Source organism: Telmatherina bonti, assembly GCF_933228915.1.
Source record: "Telmatherina bonti genome assembly, chromosome: 12".
Classification (NCBI taxonomy): domain Eukaryota; kingdom Metazoa; phylum Chordata; class Actinopteri; order Atheriniformes; family Telmatherinidae; genus Telmatherina; species Telmatherina bonti.
The window spans coordinates 3,730,452-3,749,183 of NC_136610.1; the positions used below are offsets into that span (position 1 = coordinate 3,730,452).

At 49.4% G+C, this 18,732-nt stretch overlaps 1 protein-coding gene across 1 annotated transcript; it reads left to right on the forward strand.

Annotated features, from left to right (window-relative positions):
- Nucleotides 1–7,372: 7,372 nt before the first annotated feature.
- dnd1 (DND microRNA-mediated repression inhibitor 1) lies at nt 7,373–18,077 on the forward strand (the record flags this gene model as incomplete). The annotated part of the gene is made up of 5 exons (XM_079249704.1): nt 7,373–7,393; nt 13,453–13,558; nt 14,849–15,174; nt 15,364–15,496; nt 17,593–18,077. The coding sequence occupies 5 exons, from the start codon at nt 7,373–7,375 to the stop codon at nt 18,075–18,077; spliced, it is 1,071 nt and encodes a 356-aa protein (XP_079105830.1).
- Between the last annotated feature and the right edge of the window lie 655 nt (nt 18,078–18,732).

Sequence of the window (18,732 nt, forward strand, 5' to 3'; positions counted from 1 at the left end):
GAGGTTCTGGTGGGGGTTCTGGTGGAGATTCTGGTGGGGGTTCTGGTGGAGATTCTGGTGGGGGTTCTGGTGGAGGTTCTGGTGGGGGTTCTGGTGGGGGTTCTGGTGGAGGTTCTGGTGGGAGTTCTGGTGGAGATTCTGGTGGGGGTTCTGGTGGGGGTTCTGGTGGAGGTTCTGGTGGGGGTTTTGGTGGGGGTTCTGGTGGAGATTCTGGTGGGGGTTCTGGTGGAGGTTCTGGTGGGGGTTTTGGTGGGGGTTCTGGTGGAGGTTCTGGTGGGAGTTCTGGTGGGGGTTCTGGTGGAGATTCTGGTGGGGGTTCTGGTGGAGGTTCTGGTGGGGGTTCTGGTGGGGGTTCTGGTGGAGATTCTGGTGGGGGTTCTGGTGGAGGTTCTGGTGGGGGTTCTGGTGGAGGTTCTGGTGGAGGTTCTGGTGGGGGTTCTGGTGGGGGTTCTGGTGGAGATTCTGGTGGGGGTTCTGGTGGAGGTTCTGGTGGGGGCTCTGGTGGAGATTCTGGTGGAGGTTCTGGTGGAGGTTCTGGTGGGGGTTCTGGTGGGAGTTCTGGTGGAGGTTCTGGTGGGGGTTCTGGTGGAGGTTCTGGTGGGGGCTCTGGTGGAGATTCTGGTGGAGGTTCTGGTGGAGGTTCTGGTGGAGGTTCTGGTGGGAGTTCTGGTGGGGGTTCTGGTGGAGATTCTGGTGGGGGTTCTGGTGGAGGTTCTGGTGGAGGTGAACACCAGAACCGTCCATCCTGCCCTGATCCGGTTTTTACATCTTCTTATTGTTCTCCATCACAGATGACGGACCAGAACATTCTGATGATGAATTATAATGAATTAACATCGAATAGTCGGTGAAGGACTAAAGCTGGACGGCTCTTCTCAACAGTTTGGGTCAGAAGTGTGCATCTGGATGCCACCGAGGCCCGGAAGTTCCCGCCGTGCCGTTGTGTCTCTGCTCTGAGCACTATGTGGCTCCTTTAGCTTTAAATGCTTGCCAGGAGCTTGGAGAAATGTTGATGATCCCAGTGAAAGAATCAAACCAAGGGAACAAAGCCTCTCAGTAAAATCACGTTTCTACAAAAACTCCTGCAGTTTTTCTCTGTTTGCATAAAGAATATAATGTCTTCTCTGACAGAGGTAAAAACCACCTGAGACCAGTTGTGGACGTAAACAGAAGTCTTTATTTATGAGTTTATCTGTTTGTTTTTCCAACTTTTTTTAAACATCTTTTAATACAAACAAAAAGTATTCATGGACATTTCATGGACTTACTGTTTAGTCGTCTTCTTACATGATATTATTGTAGCTTTTTAAAAGAAAAAGGTTGAAAAATGGACCATTTTCTAGCAGAAGACAAATAAAACAATGAAAAATAATAAATAAACATCTCTCCTACGCGACTGACGGGAAAACTAAGCTATGCCTTCTTGGCATCACATACAGCCTACCTATCATGCCTCCCTCTGTGTGTTTCTCCTGCAGGGAAAGTGTGAATATGTTATCCATCAGTGGCAACGCTGCCGACTACCTCATGGCCAGGAGGTCAGACCAGGCCTGCCCCCTCCTCCTCCAGCCTTTCTGCTTGGGAGAATAAATGACTCTGCTGAAGATGGTCATCACTTATTCTGTGCTGTGGATAACCCTGCAAACAGAGTCAAGTGGCGCGGCAGTCTGTGGTTAACCTGAGGGCTCCACAGACAGACCAGTAAACTGTGACAAACGGCTCCATTTGTTGGCTTCAACAGGAAGGTTTGAGACAATCCGGCTGCTACACAACCAGGCTTTTGTCCTCCTGCTGGATCATTTCAGGTTATTCAGAATTACATATTCATACAGAGGAATACTATAATCATGTTTTTCATATCGGTTGTATCAGTCATGTTATTAAAGAGCAACCCAAACTAAGAAGTGCAAGGAGGACTACAGGAAGAAGTTAGAAAGTCAGCTCCAGCAGAATAACCTGAGGGATGTGTGGTCTGGAATGAAGAAGATCACCGGCTTCAAGTTAAAGGGGGACCAGCCTGATGGAGGTCTGGACAGAGCTAATGAGCTGAACATATTCTTCAGCAGGTTCAGTTCACCCCCTACCTCCAGCCCAACAGACCACACACCCTCCATAAGCCCACTGCTTTCCTGTCACGCCTCCAATCTGTCACCCTGCAGCTCAGTCATGGACCAGAACACAGCTTCATCTCCCTCCACATCAGGACATCCTGAGACCTCCACCTTGTTTGTCTCCTGCAATCAGGTCATGAAGCAACTTGAGAAACTGAACCAGAACAAGGCTGCAGGTCCAGATGGTGTCAGTCCCAGAGTTCTCAAGACCTGCTCAAAACAACTATGTCCGATTCTCCAGCACCTTTTCAACACCAGTCTGAGACAAAATAGAGTCCCAGTGCTGTGGAACACCTCCTGCCTTGTTCCAGTGCCTAAAAAAACACAACCAGCTGAACCAAGTGACTACAGACCAGTTGCCCTGACATCTCACATCATGAAAGTCCTGGAGAGACTCTTACTGGCTCACCTCAACAAGCAAGTAAACACCTTTCAGGATGAAGATGCCATCATATACCTGCTCCAGAGAGCACACTCTCATCTGGACCATTCAGGCAGCACTCTGAGGGTCATGTTCTTTCATTTCTCAGTGCTTTTAATACCATTCAGCCTGCTTTGTTATGTGAGAAGCTCCATAAATTCCAGGTGGATACCTCCACAACCACCTGGATCTATGACTACCTCACAAACAGACCACAGTTTGTGAGACTGAAAGGTTGTGTGTCTGAGATGGAGGTCAGCAGCACTGGTGCACCACAAGGAACTGTACTCTGGCCATTCCTCTTCACACTGTACACCTCAGATTTTACTAATTTAATTAATTCTTAATTAAATAAGTTTTGAAACGGAATCAAACTATGTGTATTTGCTCCGGTTGGAGTATCCTGAAGTCGGATCCTGGTCATGGAGAGCTTTATTTGTCAGGAAAATAATCCTAAGTTCCGTTGTTTAACAGGTGAAAAGAAGATCAAACTACTACTGCTACTTCTCACCAGAACCCTCTCTGCAGCATTCTGGACCAGATGGAGACTTCAGAACATTTGTGGGACCAACAACACTCAAAACTGTCTTCCTGCATCTCCTAGAGACAGGATCATCCTCATTCTGGGAATATTACAGAGGTGAAGGAACGTCTAGAAGCCTGTTTTATACGACAGATCCCGGTCCAGAATAACTCCATGGTTCCTCATCGTCTTATCGGTAGGTAAAACCATCCTTGGTAATTACATGAAGTTGGAAAGAGATCAACTGTATGCTGCGAATGTGTCCCTGAAGCTGGAAGTATGGAGGAAGGCTAACTGGATAAAGCAGAGGATGGTACACGTCGCTATGTTTCAGAAGCTGAGGAGACTCCTTGATGGTTGTTTTTGTGTGGAAATCAATACCAGATGAGAAAAAACCTGCAGGTCAGCAGGAATGTCTGACAAAGAAAACATTACCAGTATGCATGCTAACGGTAAAAGCTGCACAAGTTCAATTCCCACCATAAGTCAGACACCTGCGTAGATACATGCTGCCTCTCTTCAACATCTCCAGAAAGTTCTAGGGCTGCAGTGTACTAAGAAAGCAGCTTGACATCTTCTCATAAGGACTGGTCTGCATGGTCTAACCAAACTGCTGTCTGACTGGACAGGTCCGCTCGCTCTGAGCCTTTCTTACTAAAGCGTGAAGATCTGCATCAGTTCTGCCAGACAGAGTTGTCTGCTCTGAGTCAGCAGCAGAAGCATTTACAGAGCTGTGTGTCTGCATGATGGATCACTTAACACCACATGTACTGGATGGTGCTCTGCCTCCTCCGCGTGGTCACCGAGGGGAGTCGTCTTCCTGCCGTTGCTGAGCTCAACGGTCTGAGGTCGACTTGTGTCCACAACAACACGCTCCCTGCTCTTTTCTGTTTACCAACCAGTTCATCTGCACATCACATTTTATGGTCGGGACTCTTCAAGGTGCTTAGAATAAAACAAAAAGGGTTTCAGCACGGTGCAACAGAAACATTAACAATAAGAGAAATGAAATTAAAACAAAGATCTGTCTGTTTCACCTCCAGCATAAATCTCTTCACATGGATCTTCTCCCGCTTCATCATCACATCAGCTGCTTCTGTTCCTCTCAAAGGTCTGAACTCATCTTCGCTTCTGTGAATGATTTCATTCATGAACATCGCCTTTTACAGCCGTCAGGAGCAAGAGACCACTTCTGTGTTTAAGCCGTGTTGATGATCTGCTGCAGCTTTGTAGCCATGTAAATCCACTGGGCTGAAGAGCAGGTGACTGTGATGCTGGAGAAGACAACCTTCCATGACCTCTCCATTGTGTCGATGACTTAGAGGAAACTTCTCCGTCTTTCCCAGAAGTCTGGTCAGGTTTTTGTCATTAGCTTCTAGGTGATTTTCCTTCTTTTAAACTCTCCTGTTCTGTTTTCATATCATTTGTTCATAATGCTGTCATAATGATTTCAGACCCTCCCCTGTATCAGCTGATCATCCTTCTGCTCCTCCTGCCGGGAAGTTTAGCTTCTGATCCACTCCACCTGTTGCTGAAAACCACAAGATGTTCAGACTGTTTCTGGGTTCCAGGTGAAAAACTGAACCCTTTTAATATAATCAGGGGAGAAAAACTCCGGGTCAATCTGCATGAATGTCTCATGACTATTATGTTTTAGTAAAATGAATAATGTTTTGGCTGCACGGTGGCGCAGTGGTTAGCACTGTGGCCTCACAGCAAGAAGGTCACTGGTTCGATCCTTGGCTGCTTTGGTCAGTGGCCTTTCTGTGTGGAGTTTGCATGTTCTCCCCGTGTATGTGTGGGTTGTCTCAAGGTACTCCGGCTTCCTCCCACCATCCAAACACACGCATGATAGGTTAATTGGTCACTCTAAATTGCCCCTAGGAATGAGTATGAGTGGTTGTTTGTCTCTCTGTGTGTTCCTGCAATGGACTGGCGAGCTGTCCAGGGTGTACCCTGCCTGTCACCCAAAGCCAGCTGGGATAGGCTCCAGCTTCCCCACGACCCTGAATTGGAATAAGCGGTTCGGAAAATGAATGAATGAATAATGTTTCTTGGAACCTGTGTGTGTTGAATGAAGAGGATATAGTCATTTGTTTAGTATTGTTTATTCTTAGTTTAGTCTGCAGTAAGGCTTGTATACCATGACAGTTTGCTTTGTGTGGTTTTATCCACCACTGCCACCTGCTGTTTGTATTTAGACATTACACTCCCATCATGAGTCAGAAGGAAGACCTTTCATGTCTTCTGCTGGTGGGGGAATAATTCCTGCTGGGAGACCGTTGTAAATTCATCCACCGGCCTCAGACAACGTGTTGCTAAACCCTTTAAATGTATGAAATCGATTTTTCCTCAGAGGAACATTGTGTTTAAACATGAACTGCAGTTTCTGCCATTTGTTCTAAAAATTTGTAATTTTACTTAATTATCACAAAGATTATAAAGTCTACAGGAACACAACAGTAGATTGCATTTCAGCAGCTTCACGGGAACGCTAAAAACCTACCCAACGGCGTTTCACAGGAACGCGAAGAACCTACCCGACGGCGTTTCACGGGAACGCGAAGAACCTACCCGACGGCGTTTCACGGGAACGCGAAGAACCTACCCGACGGCGTTTCACGGGAACGCGAAGAACCTACCCGACGGCGTTTCACGGGAACGCGAAGAACCTACCCGACGGCGTTTCACGGGAACGCGAAGAACCTACCCTACGGCGTTTCACGGGAACGCGAAGAACCTACCCGACGGCGTTTCACGGGAACGCGAAGAACCTACCCGACGGCGTTTCACGGGAACGCAAAGAACCTACCCGACGGCGTTTCACGGGAACGCGAAGAACCTACCCGACGGCGTTTCACGGGAACGCGAAGAACCTACCCGACGGCGTTTCACGGGAACGCGAAGAACCTACCCGACGGCGTTTCACGGGAACGCGAAGAACCTACCCGACGGCGTTTCACGGGAACGCAAAGAACCCACCCAACGGCGTATCACGGGAACGTGAAGAACCTACCCGAAGGCATTTTAACAGAACAAGAACCTACCTGACAGCGTTTTACAGGAACATGAAGAACCGACCCGATGGCGTTTTAAGGGAACGTGAAGAACCTACTTGACGGCGTTTTAAGGGAACGTGAAGAACCTACCCGACGGTGTTTTAGGTGAACGTGAAGAACCTACCCGACGACATTTTAAGGGAACGTGAAGAACCTACTTGACGCCGTTTAAGGGAACAAGAACCTACCTGACAGCGTTTTACAGGAACATGCAGAACCTACCTGACGGCGTTTTAAGGGAACGTGAAGAACCTACCTGACGGTGTATTAAGGGAACGTGAAGAACCCACCCAACAGCGTATCACGGGAACGTGAAGAACCTACCCGAAGGCGTTTTAACAGAACAAGAACCTACCTGACAGCGTTTTACAGGAACATGAAGAACCGACCCGATGGCGTTTTAAGGGAACGTGAAGAACCTACTTGACGCCGTTTAAGGGAACAAGAACCTACCTGACAGCGTTTTACAGGAACATGAAGAACCTACTTGACGGCGTTTTAAGGGAACGTGAAGAACCTACCCGACGGTGTTTTAGGTGAACGTGAAGAACCTACCCGACGACATTTTAAGGGAACGTGAAGAACCTACTTGACGCCGTTTAAGGGAACAAGAACCTACCTGACAGCGTTTTAAAGGAACATGAAGCACCTACTTGACGGCGTTTTAAGGGAACGTGAAGAACCTACCCGACAGCGTTTTAAAGGAACATGAAGCACCTACTTGACGGCGTTTTAAGGGAATGTGAATAACCTACCTGACGGTGTTTTAAGGGAATGTGAATAACCTACCTGACGGCGTTTTAAGGGAACGTGAAGAACCTACCCGACGGCGTTTTAAGGGAATGTGAATAACCTACCTGACAGTGTTTTAAGGGAATGTGAATAACCTACCTGACGGCGTTTTAAGGGAACGTGAAGAACCTACCCGACGGCGTTTTAAGGGAATGTGAAGGACCTACCTGACAGCGTTTTACAGGAACATGAAGAACCTACCTGACAGACTTTTGCTAAACTTTAGGCTATTTTTTTTTTCTTCAGTTTGTAGAATAAATTTGTTTCCAGTAAAACCAGAATTTTCCTTAAAGAAGAAATGGAAACATTTCTGGATTTTCTAAGTTTGTTCAGCTTCGTTTGAAGGAGTCTTTTAGCAGCGGGTTAGGGTCTGTGAAGGCCCCACGTGGAGGCTTCTGGCCAATAGAAGAAGAGCTGCAGGTGAGTCCTCGCGCGCAGAGGCGTCAGAACCCGTCCAGACGAGAGCATGGAGAACAAGCTGTGTCAGGTAGGTTTCTTTGTGTTTCTGACCAAACTACAGCTGTCTGGGGGAGAAAACCCGCCGATGCGGTGGCGCGAGGCCAGTAATCAGGTCGCTGCCACGTGCAGATGGTCGCGTGGTGGAACTGCAGGTGTCCGGTTCTTCCCATGGACCCCAGGTGTCCGTGGTCTCTCTGAGGGGCGTAAATCTGCAGTGTTTGCCAGAGGAGCTCGTTTCCCCGCTGTTGGTGAAGGAAAAACGGCTTTCTGCTTCAGAACTGATCTGTTTTTACTGAGAAGCCACAAAAACGCGACAGTTTTCTACTAAACCAAACACAACCCAATGTTTGGTCGCACATAAGAGAACAGGTTGCTCTCTGGCTGAAGAGATAGCGTTTAAAGATGAGTTATTGTATTGTATCCATTCAGAGCAGCCATTAATCATCTGGGAGAGGTTTAAGATGGTGCAGGCTGTCAGGTGGAGGACACCACCAGAAGCATCTGGATACACTCTCTACCTGCTGAAAACTCAGTTTCTGTTCCTACAGACCTGTTTACCTTCCAAAGGACATGTTGTTCAGGTCACTGTGTTCAAAGCTACATTTTACCATGAAAACTAAAGGCTGTTTTTATTTTATTTATGTACACACACGTCAACATGCAGACATTATTTTCTACCACCAGAAGCAGAAATAACTCGCAGATCAACAGTAAACAAGACTTACATTTCATTACATATACAACAAGATGTAAAATATTTAAATATATGGACAAAGACATGGCAGAAACTATTTACATATCTGCAGTTTTCCTCATTTCTGCTACTATTTACCTTCTATCCTCACTAAACCACCTCCAGCTCAGCTGCGTTTGTGCCGCTTCCGTGTAGCAAAACATGAGGAAAACACACGATAACACTGATGACTGTATGAGCCGCCATAAATAACATGTCATGTTGCTTTTCTGTCTTCTCATACAGTTCTTACAGAGTTCTGTTTGCAAGGTATCATCTTTACTGGTGTCCTGCAGCATGAAAACTAGGAATGAAATAGAAAATAAACAGTTTTTATGAAACTTTGAAGCAGTTTCTCCAGTAACGTTGATAAATAATAACCAGCTCTGTGTTTTATATTCCAGTGTGGATTGTTGGATTTAGAAATCAGTCTAGTGAATCACTGCTTACATCCACAGTCCATCCTAAATGCTGCTTTCCGTGTCAGACGCAGATATTCAGGACATTAGGACTCGTTTCATGCGAAACACGCATCTGCTGGATTTGGCTGTAGCTGCTGTGGTTGTCCTGTAGGTGACAGGAGAGATTAAATGTGTCCCCAAGTGGTTTGCACAAGGATTCTGCTGGTCTTCATACTGTCTCACCTCTCTTCTAACCAAATCCATGTAGCCAGCATGGTGTTCTGTTCAGCTACCAGTTCCTCTGCATCTACATCCCGTCCTCTTGTTACCCTCCACCATCACAGCGCTGGGTCCATTTCTTCCACTGCTACATGCAGACTGTCATGTGGGCGATCACAGTTTAGGCAGTGTGACGATGTACTTTGTGCAGGCATTATATTTCAGCTTTATTTGCATAGCTGTCCTCTCGGGTCGCTTTACAGCTGGGCGGCTGTAGCTCAGGAGGAACAGCAGTCGTCTTTCACCTGGACAGTTGGGAGATCTTGGGATATATCGGGGAATGTAAGACGCTTTGGATAAGAGCGTCTGCTAGACTGACTGAAGACTAGACGCATTGTTTGAGTCAGTTCATAGTAAACATCCCAGTTAAGGAAACCAGCAGGTTGCAGATTCAGTCGTCCATCCTGAGCTGCATGAGGTGTCAGTGGAAGGGAAAAACTATATGAAGGTAAAGACTGTGCAGTCCTACCACAGAGCATCGCCAACTTCCTGGCTTTATTCCAGCCATAGAGGATCATTATTTTCCTGCTTTTCTCAACACTTGTTGATCTTTGGCTGCTCCTGATTGGACGTTACCGTCAGTTTAAGCTCTCTGATTGGTGGAAAGTCTGACAGGAAGTGTCTTCATCATCATGTCCAGGTGGAAATAGAGGTCTCTTAGCAACATGGTAGTGATGGTGATGAAGATGTGATAAATAATGGTGACCTTTTAGTAATATCCCGATATTTTTATGGCATGTCACGATATACGATATATATCTCAATATTTACCTCAGCCTTGAATGAATGCTTTGGTGCATACAATCACATCAGTAAGATGATTTTGTGTCTCCATTAAAACATAATTGTTCATACTGCATTAAGATATGCTGATTTTAAACATTCATGCCAAAAGGATGAAATTGTAACAAAGCAAACTGATCAAAACCGTATTTATTGAACAGTTAAAGCAGTGGCAGAAACATGTCATTTTAAAACAAAATAAAGTGCCTTTGCATGATGTAATAAATGCAACGTATGAAAATAGGTGCTCTAGGGGGGACTTTTCAAATGATGAACTATTATAAGGCTTTGCTTTATGGATACGTTTTTGAGTTGTCGTGTATTTTTTTAATCGCAGAGTTTAGCGTAGAAATCAGTCTTATAATCCAGGCAGAATGTCCTCGTATCGTCTCCAATAAACGGCTTCAGACAGTTTTTAATTCAGGGTTTGATTCCCACTGCTTTCTGTACTTTCTAGAGACATGAGGAGCTAGATAAATATGCTTGTGTCACACACAGTGGATGAGGTGAATAAGTGACAGAGGCTGTGAATGTAATCAAATAGAATGAATTATTTTTGCGTGACGTGAAAAACTTTGTAATTTACGTCCCACTCTGTAATCCAGAGCGGGATCAGTGGTGGATTTGGCTGTTCATTGTGACTGTAGGTGGAGTCGTGCAGGTGTCCTCTCTGCTCCTCTGACTGGCTGCAGCTGCAGCCGGAGCGACTGAGTGTTTTAGGACGGGGAGAGACTCTCCTTCTGACAATAACTTTACAATATGCGCTTTAAAGTCAGTCGCCAAAACACCAGGAAAGTCTCCAATAATTCCTGTAAAAGTTGCTAGATTTGTCGCTAGTCGCTTTTCACAAAAAAAGTCGCCAGATTTAACGAGAAAGTCGCCAATTTGGCAACAGTGGCTCCACGCTGCCTCTCATGACGTAGCACGTAGCTCACGTTATGTACGTAACGAGGTGCGCTTGCTTTAACTCTCTGTGCAAAGCGGTGCAGAGTCGAGGAGGAGGGAGGAAACCCCGCCCACAGCTAAAAACACCTGCGTGACAACAGGATACTCGAATATGACGAATATAGACATTTTCTATATCGCACAGGGGACTAGCCACGATATCTCCAGTATATTCGATATATCGCCCAGCCCTAACCCACACTCAACCCAGTCCAGGTTGAAAACTACCGGCCGGTCTCACTGGTGTCGTTCTTGTCAAAACTACTAGAGCGTGCAGTTTTCAGTCAGGTCTCACAGTTCCTCCATGATGAAAACCTTTTTGATCCATGTCAGTCTGGCTTTAGGCAGGACCATTCCACTGAAACTGATCTCCTGTCTGTTACTCGTTCCTTACGGCTTGCCAGATCCACTGGTCAAACCTCAGCCCTGATACTCCTAAACCTGTCTGCTGCTTCTGGCACAGTGAACTATCAGATTCTCCTCTCCACTCTCTGAGCTTGGCATCTCTGGATCTGTCCTGTCCTGGTTCTCGTCCTACCTCACAGGAAGATCCCTCAGAGTATCCTGGCGAGATACTCTGAGGGAGTATCACATGAGGTCCAGATCACATGAGGTGAAAACAGGGGTGCCTCAGGGATCGGTGCTCGGCCCTCTTCTCTTTTCAGTATGCACCTCACTCGGTGCAGTCATAAGCTCTCACGGCTTCTCCTATCACTGTTATGCTGATGACACTCAGCTTTTCCTTTCCTTCCCACGAGACGACACAACCGTCTCAATGAGAATATCAGCTTGCCTTGTTGATATCTCGGCATGAATGAAGGATTGTCGCCTTCAGCTCAATCTGTCCAAGACAGAACTCATTGTCTGCCCAGCCAATCCCTCCTTACATCCGTAATTAAGTGTGAAGCTCGACTCTGTCACACTTGTTCCTACGCTTGCTGCCCGGAATCTGGGTGTCATGGTCGATGAACAGTTGACCTTTAAGGTCCATGTTGCCTCGGTTGCCCGTACCTGCCGATTTGCTCTTTACAACATCAAGAGAATCGGACTGTACCTGACAGAACACACAACACAGTTTATGGTAATTTCACGCATCAATTACTGCAATTACCTACAGGCAGGTCTGCCTACAAGCTGGTTAAACCTCTGCAGATGATCCAGAATGTCTGGTCTTCAACCAACCCAAACAAGCTCATGTCACTCCGCTGCTAAATGCTCTTCACTGGCTTCCGGTCGCAGCACACATCAAATTGAAATGCTCTGCTTCTGGTTTACAACACAATAACTCAAACGGCTCCCGTCTACCTTCACTCCCTAATCTAGACCTACACTCCCTCTCCACAGCTACGTTCCACCAGTGAAAGATGCCTTGTGTTACCACCACAACGTGGGACTAAATCACTAGCTAGACTCTTTTCCTCTGTTGTTCCACGATGGTGGAATGATCTCCCAAACTCTGTCCGCTCTGCTGAAGACTCAGCTCTTCAAGGAGAACTTCAACACTTAGTTTAGCTGTAAATGTCAGAGGAGTTGGAGAACTTGGCCCAGTTATTTGCAACAAACATTATGGTATTAATTGTTTGTATTTTAACATACGTGATATTGTGGGGTGGGGAAAAAAATGCCTGTAGTAATTCATGTCAACACCTGCGTCCAACTGGACTCCAGCAGTCCACCAGCACCTTCCTATGATGTTCTCTACGGTTTGATTTTGTGCTTGTGTTGTTCTCACTCTCATACATAAGTCACTTTGAAGAAAAGTGTCTGCTAAATTACTACAAAATAGAATAGTTGAAACAAATATGTCTTTTGAATTTGTACTTTACACAGACTTTACTGCTGATGAGAAAAAAACATCCTATTTAACTCCATCCATCCGTTTTGGCCCGTTTATCTGAAATCGGGTTGCCGGGGCAGCTGTCTATGTAGGGAATCCCAGACCTCCCCCTCCCTGCCACATTCACCAGCTCATCCTAAGGGATCCCAGGCCAGTCAACAGGTGTAATCCCTCCAGTGTGTCCTGGGTCTTCCTTGGGGTGTCCTCCCGCAGGAGCATGCCCAGAACACCTCACCAGGGAGGCGTCCAGTAGGAATCCTGACCTCATTTGGCTGCTGTCGATGGGGAGGAGCAGCGGTTCTACTCTGACCGAGCTTCTGGAGACCCCGGCTACCCTGCACAGAACACTCATTTCAGACACTTGTATTCACGATCTCTTTCTTTCGGGCCGTCCTGTGGGTTCAGCACCTGCAGGAGGGCTTGTAGGAGTGTAGTGTGAGGCGGGGACCCTGGTGGTCTAATCCTCAGGTACAGAAACTAGCTCTAGGGACGTGGAAAGTCACAAATTGAACTTCATCATTGGTGTGTGATTATTGTCACATCTTAACCACAATTTACAAGTATTCCTGAATCGTAATTTTATCATTGGAGTGTTTGTGCGGTGGTGATGAAAGCCCCACAGCAGCATCCCCCAAAGTAAACAGTTATTGGAGGAAGATAGGTTATTGGTCGTTTGTTTACAAGTTTTTCTTCACATTTTCCCTCAGATGATCACGTTACTTGTAATAATGTCTTCAGAAAACACCTTAAAGGGAGATGCTCAGTCGCTCTGCCGGACCCCCCCCCCATCTCGCTAGCTGAGGTTAACCGGTTTGATTCCAATCCTGGTCCGTTTAACCAGAAGGTCCGCTTCGTTTGGGGTTATGTGCACAAAGGAATTCTGATTCGCATCATAGAAGCAGACTCGGCCCGCCTAGCGGTCCATTTCTTGCAGACCAAATACAGGAAGCGGACTACAAACAAAGTTTGCATTGTGGGTTCAGCGTACAGCAGGGTGGGCAAACGCAGTGAAAACACACACGTGGAGTGATCTGGACGGGAGGAATAGCTCATCGTCAGACAAGGATCCATTGGATATGACCAGGTTGTTCCACTCCTTGTCTCCTCAGGTTCTGGACATGGAGCGGGTCCAGGCTCTGGAAGCTTGGCTGAAAAGCACCAACACGAAGCTGACTCAGGTTAATGGCCAGAGGAAGTACGGAGGACCTCCTGAGGGTGAGGCTGATCCACATTTGGTCGACACTTTAGATATAGTGACAATGAAAAGTTTGGAGAAACATAAACACAGTTGTATATTTTTAATAAATATTTTTCTTTAGTTATTTACCGCCATCCACTGAAATCAGAAAATCTGTCAAAAAGTTCTGTTTCTACTGGAACACCATGTCTTACTTCACTGTACCGTAAGACTGGGCGATTAATCAGATTTTAATCTAAACTACGATCTGGGTTTCCAACGATGATAAAAATAAAAGGGTGTGATTATTTTTCTCTCTGCAGTTTCCTCTCCTGCTGTCTTCAGCTGCTAATCGAGCGTCTCTGGCGTTGCAGCGCTGTGCTGTAAACTCCTCCCACAGCCGCTTTGCTTTCATTCAGACACTGTTGCCAACTTGGAGACTTTCTCACTAAATCTGGAGACTTTTTCTGTTAAAAGCGACAAATCTAGCAGCTTTTACTGGAGTTATTAGAGACTTTTCTGGTGTTTTGGCGACTGACTTGAAGGCACATATTGTTCTGCAGTTACTGTAAGGAAGGAGCAGCGGGAGCCTCTCCCGTCCTAAAGCACTCCCAGGCGGCCAGTCTCAGTCGGCTCCGGCTGCAGGTCCATGTAGAATAACTGCAGTAGGTTGTGGAAGTTCACCTAAACATAGTTTATACCGTTGTCAGTGACAACTGGCTGCATTATTTTCCTATACATAGTTCGGCCAGTTAAACACTGTAATATCCCTCCGTTACGAGGCGTTACCATAGCAACGCGTTAACCAGCTGGTTCAGATCAGCCGTCTTTTAACAGGTGAACGAGAGAAACGCGCTGCAGCCTGACAGCGGTTGTTTGGCAAAAAATGTACATCCAGGCCAACGTAAAATAGTTCCTATATAAGCAGTAAAAGCGGATTAAACAACTCTGAACCGTACATTAGACGGTTATAATGTACGACACGGAGTCTAGAACACCACGACGCGCAGCGTTGTTTATAAATACTGGATAGTTGTGTTAAATAATCCAGATCTCAATTTCAGTCAAAATAATCCTGATTATAATTTATGTCATAATCGAGCAGCCATACTGTACCGTACTGTGCTGTACTATATTAAATCACATAATACAGTACCGTACCATATCGTACTATACTGTTTAACAAAACTGGTTTCATGTTTCAGCATTGCAGAAATGTGGAATTTTAAGGGGTATGAATATATCCGCTGTACGTGTGTGATTGTCTGATGATGTTGACAGTTTCCGGTCAGTATAAAAGATCAAGCCCCGTCTTCTCTCCTGCTCAGTGTGGGACGGCCCGACCCCAGGAACCCGATGTGAGGTCTTCATCAGTAAGATCCCGCGGGATGCCTACGAGGACCTCCTGATCCCCTTGTTCAGCTCTGTGGGGAAGCTGTGGGAGTTCCGGCTCATGATGAACTTCAGCGGTCAGAACCGCGGCTTCGCCTACGCCAAATACGCCACAGCAGCCATGGCGTCCAACGCCATCCGCCAGCTGCACGGTTTCATGCTGGAGCCCGGGTCTCCCCTCAGCGTCCGACGCAGCATGGAGAAAAGGAACCTCTTCATCGGAGATCTGCCGGCTGTCACCAGACAGGAGGAGCTGCTGCAGGTAGCGCTGCTTAGCTGGTCTGGATGAACATGTTTGTTTGTTTTCATGATCATTTGGGGTCAAATATGGCGGCATTTCCTTTGCAATGTGTCGGATGCGGCTTTAAATGAGAACTGTCATGTTGCTACTTCTGTTACAGACGTGTCTCTACGTGTCTCAGGACGTCTTGCTGCCTCTGTTTGCTTGCAGGTGCTGCGTGTGCTGGTGGAGGGGGTGGAGAGGGTCTCCCTGAAGGCTGGGCAGGGTATAGAGGGGGTGTCCGCCATCGTGGCCTTCACCTCCCACCACACTGCTTCCATGGCCAAGAAGGTTCTGATGGAAGGTAGGAGAACCAGAACTTGGCTCCGTATTCAGCTCAGCTTTTGGAGGATTTTCTCCTTGACTAGAAAAGTTCACCTAAAATATTCCAAATAAAATATTTAGATCTGATTATATTATATAATATTAATATTCTGAGAGAGAAACCAGTGAAACGTGTCTGCATGATGTCAGAATGAAGCTCCTCTCTGACCTCCGACTTCCTGCATTCATGATATAGAATCTATGTAGCGCCAACTTTTCATACTTTCTGTAAAATTCAGCCGAAAGTTCAACATCCTGAACTTTATATGTTAACAAGGACTGAACAGCAGTCTGGGACTCTGCCGGTCCCCCTGAGACTCTGCCGGTCCCCCTGAGACTCTGCCGGTCCACCTGAGACTCTGCCGGTCCACCTGAGACTCTGCCGGTCCACCTGAGACTCTGCCGGTCCACCTGGGACTCTGCCGGTCCCCCTGAGACTCTGCCGGTCCCCCTGGGTCTCTGCCGGTCCCCCTGGGTCTCTGCCGGTCCCCCTGGGACTCTGCCGGTCCCCCTGGGACTCTGCCGGTCCCCCTGAGACTCTGCCGGTCCCCCTGGGTCTCTGCCGGTCCCCCTGGGTCTCTGCCGGTCCCCCTGGGACTCTGCCTGTCCCCCTGGGACTCTGCCTGTCCCCCTGGGACTCTGCCGGTCCCCCTGAGACTCTGCCGGTCCACCTGGGACTCTGCCGGTCCACCTGGGACTCTGCCGGTCCCCCTGGGACTCTGCCGGTCGCCCTGGGTCTCTGCCGGTCCCCCTGGGACTCTGCCGGTCCCCCTGGGTCTCTGCCGGTCCCCCTGGGTCTCTGCCGGTCCCCCTGGGTCTCTGCCGGTCGCCCTGGGACTCTGCCGGTCGCCCTGGGACTCTGCCGGTCGCCCTGGGTCTCTGCCGGTCGCCCTGGGTCTCTGCCGGTCGCCCTGGGACTCTGCCGGTCCCCCTGAGACTCTGCCGGTCCCCCTGGGTCTGTGCCGGTCCCCCTGGGTCTGTGCCGGTCCGCCTGGGACTCTGCCGGTCCCCCTGGGTCTCTGCCGGTCCCCCTGGGTCCGTGCCGGTCCCCCTGGGTCCGTGCCGGTCCCCCTGGGACTCTGCCGGTCCCCCTGGGTCTGTGCCGGTCCCCCTGGGACTCTGCCGGTCCCCCTGAGACTCTGCCGGTCCCCCTGGGTCTGTGCCGGTCCCCCTGGGTCTGTGCCGGTCCCCCTGGGACTCTGCCGGTCCCCCTGGGTCCGTGCCGGTCCCCCTGGGTCTCTGCCGGTCCCCCTGGGTCTGTGCCGGTCCCCCTGAGACTCTGCCGGTCCCCCTGGGTCTCTGCCGGTCCCCCTGGGTCTCTGCCGGTCCCCCTGGGACTCTGCCGGTCCCCCTGAGACTCTGCCGGTCCCCCTGGGACTCTGCCGGTCCACCTGGGACTCTGCCGGTCGCCCTGAGACTCTGCCGGTCGCCCTGGGACTCTGCCGGTCCACCTGGGTCTCTGCCGGTCCACCTGGGACTCTGCCGGTCCACCTGGGACTCTGCCGGTCGCCCTGGGACTCTGCCGGTCCACCTGGGACTCTGCCGGTCCCCCTGGGTCTGTGCCGGTCCCCCTGAGACTCTGCCGGTCCCCCTGGGACTCTGCCGGTCCCCCTGGGTCTCTGCCGGTCCCCCTGGGACTCTGCCGGTCCCCCTGGGTCTCTGCCGGTCCCCCTGGGTCTGTGCCGGTCCCCCTGAGACTCTGCCGGTCCCCCTGGGACTCTGCCGGTCCCCCTGGGTCTCTGCCGGTCCCCCTGGGACTCTGCCGGTCCCCCTGGGTCTCTGCCGGTCCCCCTGGGTCTGTGCCGGTCCCCCTGAGACTCTGCCGGTCCGCCTGGGACTCTGCCGGTCGCCCTGAGACTCTGCCGGTCCCCCTGGGACTCTGCCGGTCCCCCTGGGACTCTGCCGGTCCCCCTGGGTCTCTGCCGGTCCCCCTGGGACTCTGCCAGTCCCCCTGGTACTCTGCCGGTCCCCCTGGGACTCTGCCGGTCCAGGCGAGGCTCAAACCAGCGAGCTTCTGCTGTGCCGCTGACCGCTACTCCACCGACTCAGCCTGAAATGTTTGCGTTCTGTTTCCAGAGTTTAAGAAGCAGTTTTCCCTCAACGTGTCCATCAAGTGGCACTCGGTGGAGAAGATGAACCTGGAGGACCAGCAGAAACCCCCCCGGCTCCCTCCGTCCCTGAAGCCGCCCTCAGCCCTGCCTCCACGCCTCGTCCCCCCCCCGTCTGTCCGGCCAGGCTTCTGCAGGGCGGTGGGGGGGCCCGCGGCCCACCAGCAGCCTCAGAGTGACGGGCAGAGCGGCGGCGTGATGCGGGCTGGATCTCCGGTTCTGCTGCTCCAGAAGATGTGCGAGGCGAACGGGTTTGGCCGACCGGTGTACGAGGTGTTCTACAGCCACGCCCGATCCGATGGATTCCTCTACTTCACCTACAAGCTGCACGTCCCCGGGGCCCCCACCGTCTTCAAGGGGCTGGTGATGATCCTCCCGGGGCCCAGCGCCGGCGCCATGCTGGAGGAGGCGGAGCGGGCGGCGGCCCAGCAGGTCCTGCAGCTGGTGGCCTGAAAACCGTTCCACACCTCCATCCTGCTTTCTGTTCTGTTCAACCTAAAAGATGTTTATTCTGCCTGTTTGTGTTTACTTCTGCATGTTTTTATTCGCGTTGTGGTGGACTTGTTTGGACTTCGGCTGTTTGTTTTATGCATGCTTTTTATTGTGTTCCTCATTTTAAGTAAATGAGATCTGAAAACAATCGATGGCGTTTTCCTCTGAACTGGGACCAGTTTAAAGCAGAAATCAGCTCCGATCCTTCAGATGGTTAGGTGTAGCGCGCAGGTTCATGTGTTCAGCCCAATCACACACACACACACACACCCCTCTACAAGCCTAACAAACAAACAACCTTTTGGTTTTCGTACACGGTGTTTACGTTGAATGATCTCCTCCTTCAGAGCCGTGCTTCCAACCTGGAGCCCTCCATGAGCACAGCGGTCCTGAGACGGATCGGTGAGTCAAGATGGTGTCTGCTTATTTTATTAAAGGAACAGGGAGGTCAGAGCCTGAAGCGTGTCAGAAACACCAGGTCACATGATTCGTCTTTAGTTATAAAAACAGGGATAAATGTTCAGAATTAAACTTTTTTTGTTAAAGGAGTCACTCTGAATGTAAAAGCACTGAGAAGCAACCTGCAGCCTTCTCCTTCAGTCAGCCTCTGACTCAT